This window comes from Cydia strobilella, chromosome 18 (assembly GCF_947568885.1).
Source record: "Cydia strobilella chromosome 18, ilCydStro3.1, whole genome shotgun sequence".
In the NCBI taxonomy this organism is placed as follows: domain Eukaryota; kingdom Metazoa; phylum Arthropoda; class Insecta; order Lepidoptera; family Tortricidae; genus Cydia; species Cydia strobilella.
The window spans coordinates 16134935-16142949 of record NC_086058.1 but is presented as its reverse complement, the minus strand read 5'-3'; the positions used below and the strand labels follow the sequence as shown (position 1 = coordinate 16142949).

Below are 8015 nucleotides of genomic sequence, written 5' to 3'. Positions count from 1 at the left end.
GGCTCGATTCTACTCGCTATACCGAGCTACTTTTACTATGGGACCGACCCCAAAATCGCGAAAAAATTTATGGCCTTTCCATAGAAAACCTCGACATCTGATTAGCCAAAATAAAAATGCCACAGAACTAGTATTCCGTGGAAAAAGCCAATTTTTGTTCCGCGATTTCGGAGTTGGTCCCATAATAAAAGTAGCTTAGTACAGCGATTAAGAATCGAGCCCTGAATTTAAAGCCCAATGGTCAGAGACACGAGACACCCTGTATTTCGCACGAAAGGACGTTTTAGAGCAAAACCACGTAACTTAAGCCTTTTTGCGAGACGTATAACCCACCCCTTTAATCCATCATGAGGAAAGGTGCTGCCATGAATAGGACGTCACATTTAGAAGCGATTACATCCAAATTACACGTCGCCAATAAATTTGTCAAAATTGTCAATGGGTAAGCCTTTTATATAGATACGCATAAGCATACGATCTGACAGCGGCGGCGAATTTCAGAGACGAACTATTGTATGCTTTATTTTCAATGCAATAAGTATTGAAATTGGTTATTTGGTTTGATGCGCACGAGTCACAACATGGTTAGTACTACACCTGGTTTCCATTTGCGATCAATTTGCCAAAAGTAAAGCTGTTTCTATTACTAAGGAAGACAATGTCCTTGTTTGTCAGCTACGGGATCAAAAAGGTTGTTTTTAACAAGATTTATAACACAATAAACCTACATAAACCTTTTATTATTAAATATTATTGGCAAGCAAAACGTGTAGATTATGATACAATCGTTGATTGTGTCTGGAAAAATGGGATACAAGGGAGTTAGATTTTCTCTTTCAATGGTTAATAAACCAAATAAAATTTAACTTTCTATTACCCAGAAGCTTATATAACTTTTAGGTATAAAAAAAAAATAATAATAATAAAAAAATTATAATAGTACTTATTATGGTAGCGTTATTCCGTAGCCGAGCTCTAGTTTCTATTACATTGATTATAATTCTCCTTAACTATGGCGTGGGATAAAACTATTAAAAAGTCAGTCTTTCGATCGGAGGATGCGCGAGGAAGGTCCAGGATCACGAGATGATGCAATTCTTGTCGTTTTGTGCATTCTTTCTCTGTCTTTCTCTCTTGGCACAGGCCACGGCGTCATTGGGCACGTAGGAGATTCTTACACCACCGTAAGCTCGTCTCGTCGGTAAAGTATAAGACTCAGCTGATGAAGAAGACGAGGAGCATGTACTGCAGTAGCTGCTCGCGTCATCGTCTCTTACTTTCTCTTTTCTTATAGGCTCGTCAGGCTCAAACGCTTGGTTATCATCACCGCAGAACCTTACAGTTCTCCCTCCTCTAGGTTTCCTTGGGGAGTTACCGTCTACTAACGTAAGTTCAGGCATTGAAGAAGAGTGCCCAGGGTTTACAACTTGCGCGTCCACAGGATGCGGCGGTCTCCAATCTTCTGGCGACTCCTCTTGTGGTTCTTCAGACGTTGGTGTGGGTTGGATTTGGTGTTCGGTCATAGATTGTTCTAGACGCAGATCAGCTAGAGCCCTGTCGAGACTGAGGCAAGCGTGCGGCGGCGGAGGGTGCGGAGGCGGTGTTTCTGGTGCCAGTGACCCACTGGGCTCAGAATCCGCGTCTATATGTGGTGAGGTTTCTCGCTGCGGCGTAACAGGCGGGGATTTGGGAGACGGTGGTCTTCGGGGGCGGGGCCCGCGCGAGGGCCGCGGGCCGGGGCCAGAGGAGTCTGAGGGCGTCGGTGGCTCGCCCTTTGAGCACGCTATGGAGCAGAATATTGCTCCTTTCCGGGGTAGGAATGGACGACCTGGGGGACAAAATAGTGATATAGACCTTTAACATAATACTCACTCACTCTTTTACTGATTGGGATGTTGTTTGCTGTCAACTTGTTGCTCAATTAAGGCAAATTTTGAACGAATTGAGATCTTTAGAATATCTAAAAGACTACGGATTTACTCGTATTGTTAATGATACTAACCTAGCAAGCTGGCTCGACAAGTATGACACGCGAAGCAGCGCTCAGTAGCGTGCCAATGTTGTCCTTCATGCGACATCTGTCCCTGATCCACTCCGACCGGCTCTCCACAGGCGTCACAGTACTCGGCGAAGCATCCGTCGAAGCACGGTAAGCAGTAGGGTCGGGCTTCGCGCATGATGTAGCGTTGGCCGCCGAGCTGGCGGGAGCACTCGGCGCAGGCGAAGTGCTTCATGTGCCACGCTCGGCCTTCGGCTTCGGTGCATTCGTCGGCGAGGATTATCTGCGGATGGAGATTACGGTGAGTTTGCTATTTGGTGAAGACTATTAATTGGACTTTAATGGTTAATGATATATCACGTTTAAAAATGTGTCGTGAAGTCGTGATTAGAAATAACGTACTATGAACAATAATCGCGCGCAGCGAGCGACGCGGCGCGCGGCAGCGGCAGTACGCAATACACGGTCGTCGTGAACGCTGCTCGCACTATTAGTGCTTGAGAAAGGAGACCTACGCTCTCCGAAACATGTCGCGCGAGTGACTAAAACAAGTGAGTCTAAACCGTAAAATGATTTAATACTATGAACAAGATAGTTATTAATAAGGATTTTTTTATTAAGCAGATACGTTGCGAGCGATACAACAAACTTTTATATTAAAAGCTAAAGAGGAAAAATTTGCTTTTGAAGAATTATAATCGCATATCCCATCATCTCCACCACTTTAATAATATTAAAGCTTTAAGTCCTCGGCAAGCTCGGACGAATTTCACCTTCCCATACAAACGGAGTTTCGTTCTCATTTAAAAACCGTGTCGGATTGTAATTAAACTTTGCACATATGACATGTGGTATGACAGACCTAGGTCTGTAATTAGTTTATATAGCTCCAGATTATAAAACAAACTAAATAGAGCAAAAACAAGTTTTGTATGAAAAACAAATTCGCTGTATTTTTTAGCTATGGTATCTGCAGCTGCAACAGACATAGATATATCTTATCCTATTGTAAGTACAAAGTTTCAGAGCAAACTAGCTAGTCGTTTTAAAATGAGAGCGTAACTACGTTTGTATGGAGAACCGAGCTTGCCGGGGACTCTTAAACTGCCTTACTCTTAACCACATATATCTTGATCGTAAACGAAAAGCACCGTGACGTTATGCATCGTTCAATCATCTAAAAACTTACGACTCTAGCCAAATCCGAACTTTCCCCACGCCCCAAACCAGTTCCTTCTAATTAAGAATCTGGAGACTAATTGGGCATTCAACGTGCGCCTGGGCAGATGCTGTCGACCCCGCACTTATTTCTACTAAAAAGCACTAACTTTTCTCGAGCGAATTTATTTATATCGCTTTCCAAGCGCAGCAATCTATAAAACCAGTATGAATGTGCCTTGACAAAGGAAGAATTGTTATAGATCCTGAAGATACTCTTATACTGGTTAGTGATGATAAAGATGGTTGTAACAGTGAAGATCCAACGGCGTTTATGTCGTTTTGAGCCGACGCGTGCGCACAATACCAATGGGAGTCTCCCACGGGCCTCAAACTTATGTTTGTTCAATGTTCATTAGTGAAGTTTCCTCATATTAATATTTAGAACGGTACATTTGATGCAAGTGTAACAGTTGTCAAGATATCGTTGCAATTTTGAGTTTAATTGATTAACGGGTTTACGTAACTGGTGCCATTAATACGAATGCAATCAGGTTCTGGTAATTTTATGATAATAATACCTCATATTGACACTTAGTTAAGGTGGATGTGCGCAAGTAAATTTTCAGTGTTTCTGCATCTTTTTAGGGTTCCGTACCCAAAGGGTAAAAACGGGACCCTATTACTAAGACTCCACTGTCCGTCCGTCTGTCTGTCACCAGGCTGTAGGTATCTCATGAACCGTAATAGCTAGACAGTTGAAATTTTCACAGATGATGTATTTCTTTTGCCGCTATAACAACAAATACTAAAAACAGAATAAAATACATATTTAAGTGGGGCTCCATACAATTAACAAACGTGATTTTTTGTCGTATTTTGCGTAATGGTACGGAACCCTTCGTGCGCGAGTCCGACTCGCACTTGGCCGGTTTTTTAAGTATAACGGTGACCTCAAATTTTTACCGTTTAATTTGGCCAATAGTGGTATTTTTTTTAACGCAAATCCAAAACAGCTATGGCTATTTTGTTCGGTTTAAATGTTCGTATTATTCGTTTTGTGATTATTTTGTCAATATGGGATATTAATGCAATGTTCTGCCACCAGAGTGCAGCACTAGCCTTTTTAGTAAACCATAGAGTAACTGTACTTTTAACAGGTTTTTGACAAGTTTTCAGAGATAATAAAATATGACATTGATGCATCAAGGCGGTTCGTTTACAGAGATCCTACCGGGAAACGCGAATCCGAAATTTCGCTATCTGCCTCTTTATCGCTCGAATGTGCAAGTGACAGAGATGTTAGATAACGAAATTTCGATTTTCTTGTTTCGCGATAGACCCTCAGATTGTGGTATTGGCGCCCCCTACGCAGAGTTTCGCGTAATATTCCCTATTTGATCATTTTGGAGCACATGAGTTTGAGTTTGAGTTAGTGATTGATGAAATGAAACCATCAAAGCATCAAAATGTTTAGCAAATACGAGAAGGTACGCTATAAAGTACCGAACAGGTTTATATACAAAATGCGCATTACATATGCGCATGCCCCTTAAGCAATATGTAAGAATTTTTATTGAGAAGTATTGGCGTAGCAGGATTATAACAAGTCGGGTGACTCAAACATATAAGTGCGTGTTGTTGTTTAGCTGCTAATGTATCCATCACTTTCATAACTGTGGTTGTTTTATAGTCTATACAGGCTTAAAACTTCTCAAATATGCATCATCTCAGTAGGAAGCTGACGAGTACTGTGCAAGGATCTTCCAAAGTATCTCCGAATTGACTCCATTCCTACAAAAGTAGTTTCCTGTGTTAAAATGGGTGATCTGTATAGTTAGTTACCTAGGAAGGTTTAACTCGGAAGTTTACATAAACCTTCTTAGTTAAAGAAGATTCTGTTTACCGTAGGCTTTAATTCTCGAATAATTTAACTTCAAACGGTCCAAGAGCGAAGGACGATTTACATTATACTCATAAGTCCTTAAAAGTTTTCTCGATCTCTCTGACATTCCATCATCAGATCATGACTTAATGTGATAGTGAACTTTTATTTACATACAAGATATATACAGTGGTACTACGTAAACGAAATTAATAACTAGCTTAAATCTAAAATAGGCCCTTGAGGCATTGTACCAAAGATGCTGGCGGCATTTCCCCGCTGTATCGCAATGCTGATACGTTGTGCGAGAAAGCCGCCTGCTCTTCGGTCACCAGTTACGTCAACCAGACGCTTCGCGATTTCTGCAAACAACTTATGCGCGCTGGAACCCCATAGACCTAGATATAATGTGATAGTTATAATTGGACATACAAACCAAAAATATTATTGAAATTCTTAAATCGTCTTTAAGTAGAGATAGAGATCTTTATTTGCATCCAATGAACATAGTAACGTTAAGTTGTTATATTTTATTAATTTATAAAATCTACTGCGGATGGTGTACCGAGACAAACCTTACTGGTTTAACGGTACTTTTGTAATTAAGTTGTATATTATGTCTATTACGGTGAAATTTCAAACATTCGTCCGCCATACTGTCATTTTTTGACTGGCTAGGCATCGAGGGCACCACATAAAATAAAAGGCACAGGAGCAAAAATATTCTAAATACAAAAAAAATTCAAGTTTTATACATGTGACAAGCATAACATTACTTAAAATAAATATTAAGAGTAGGTAACAATTAGGAGCAATTTTATAGTTATCGAGGATACATTGTTATTTTCCCCATTAAGAAAGAGCCCAACCTACCTACCTCCTTTTTCCACGTTGTTAAAAAGGTAATTCATCCCGCGTAATGTTATGTATGACCTCTGATGCAAGTGTTCTAATCCTCGTCTGCCGGATTTCAATTGCGGCCTGGGAGCCGTCAAGATGCCACATTGTCTGTGCCACAATGCAACGTCTAACACACTACCGTATTATGTTAAGTATTTATGTTGCTTTGCAAAGATAAAGCTTAGTATTTTTAGTGTTTATTTTACAAACGGTGGACATTATATCGCTTAAAGTTTATGAAATGAACACCACCAAGTTTTTATTGAAACTTAACGCTTAATTACTCATAGTGTTGTGTTCCTGCCGGTAAGTAAGGTTGCCAGAGCTCAACGAGGGAGAGGAGTGTTAGGGTCGGCAACGCGCGTGTAAATCTCCGGTGTTGCAGGCGTCCATAGGCTACGGTAACTGCTTACCATCAGGCGGGCTGTATGCTTGATTGCCACCGACGTGGTATAAAAAAAAATATTGTCACAAAACTGACAGTGATTAATTTTTCTAAACAACTCACGTTAATTGGGTACCTTTACTATTTTCTGAAAACTCCTATTTACGCCTTCTTGCAAGACATTGCATCTACAATGGACCTATCTTTATGATACGACAACCTTGGCTATTACATCACTTAACTAATTATACAATTGCAAGTACTGTCGTTTACATAACTCGACGCATACGACACGCAGGACCGCAGGAATCTCTGATTCATTGCATTTGTTCAAATAACGGAAAAGTTCATTTTTATACTCGCTTAGATAACATAAACGTACCCATTGTTGGCAGTGTTAGGAAAAATGTTATGCTTATAAGGAATGTCGCGGACATAGCGAAGACGGAGGACTACAATTACATACTTAATTAGAAATACCTAGTGCCTGGTATACATATATTCCTCCATGTCTTTTCCGACAACGGCGATCTTTAGTAAAATTTTCTCTGATGAGCACGTACATATGTGGCTCGCAAAACGAAACTTCTCGTTTTATATATCCGATTGCACTATGCACAATAAAGCTTTTACACATGCTTTTACTAAGTATGTAAAGTTTAAATCTGAAGACCGTTCTGGCCTAGTGGGTAGTAACCCTGCCTGTGAAGCCGATGGTCCTGGGTTCGAATCCCGGTAAGGGCATTTATTTGTGTGATGAGCACAGATATTTGTTCCTGAGTCATGGGTGTTTTCTATGTATTTAAGTAGTTTGATTTTTAGTCTGATTTTATTTTTATTTACCAGGTAAATACACATAATATACAACTTAATTACAAAAGTACCGTTAAACCAGTAAGGTTTGTCTCGGTACACCATCCGCAGTAGATTTGATACAATAATAAAATATAACAACAACATAGAAAGTTCATAACATGCTCAATTTAAGTAATCTATTATTTAAATTACAACAATCCGACACCGTTGCACTGAGCGCATATTAACACATTTTTTCCTTATCCTGAGTATTTATATATTATATATATATCGTTGTCTGAGTACCCATAACACAAGCCTCCTTGGGCTTACCGTGGGACTTAGTCAATCTGTGTAAGAATGTCCTATAATATTTATTTATTATTTATTTATAAATCAGTCATAGGTAATCGAATTTAAACTGTTGTGAGACATACTAATATTAAATCATTTTACGGTTATTAGACTCATTTGTCAGACAGTTATAGGTAGGTTGGTAGGTAGGTAGGTAGGTACGTCCAAATGTATTTTGAACTAAAATTGCCGTTTATAGCAATTATATACAACGTATACCCGTACATACTTCCAAGTTGCATTATAATCATATTCTTGCCGTAGTGCAGTAAAAGAAGAACAAGACCTAAACGAATAAAGACATCGACTTTTCAAATATCAAGCCAAATTGTTTTACAAAGTACCGAACCGCCGTCGTTGCCAAAAGTGAAATGTCAACGTAATTGATGCATTCCACCATTAGCGGTCTTATGGCTGAGGGAATAGGGGCTGAAGTGTGTTGGCAATGCGTTTTAGTAGCGTTCACCCTCGTGCACTTGTCGGTAGGGTTGCCAGAAGACATCATGAAGATTTTTTGGATTATACTGAGCAACTTTTAC

General features: G+C 39.8%; 1 protein-coding gene across 2 annotated transcripts in view; it reads right to left on the bottom strand.

Moving 5' to 3' along the window:
* Positions 1-237: 237 nt before the first annotated feature.
* LOC134749594 (protein prickle-like) overlaps positions 238-8015 on the bottom strand; it is a 518207-nt gene continuing 510429 nt past the window's right edge. Inside the window, exons 7-8 of one of the 2 annotated variants that reach the window (XM_063684600.1) lie at positions 2003-2282; positions 238-1828 (exon numbers count right to left, since the gene is read on the bottom strand). In XM_063684600.1, the coding sequence (XP_063540670.1) occupies positions 1080-1828; positions 2003-2282 (1029 nt within the window). In that variant the 3' untranslated portion in view covers positions 238-1079. The remainder of the gene's footprint in view (positions 1829-2002; positions 2283-8015) is intronic. The other variant, XM_063684598.1, reaches the window with a different exon arrangement.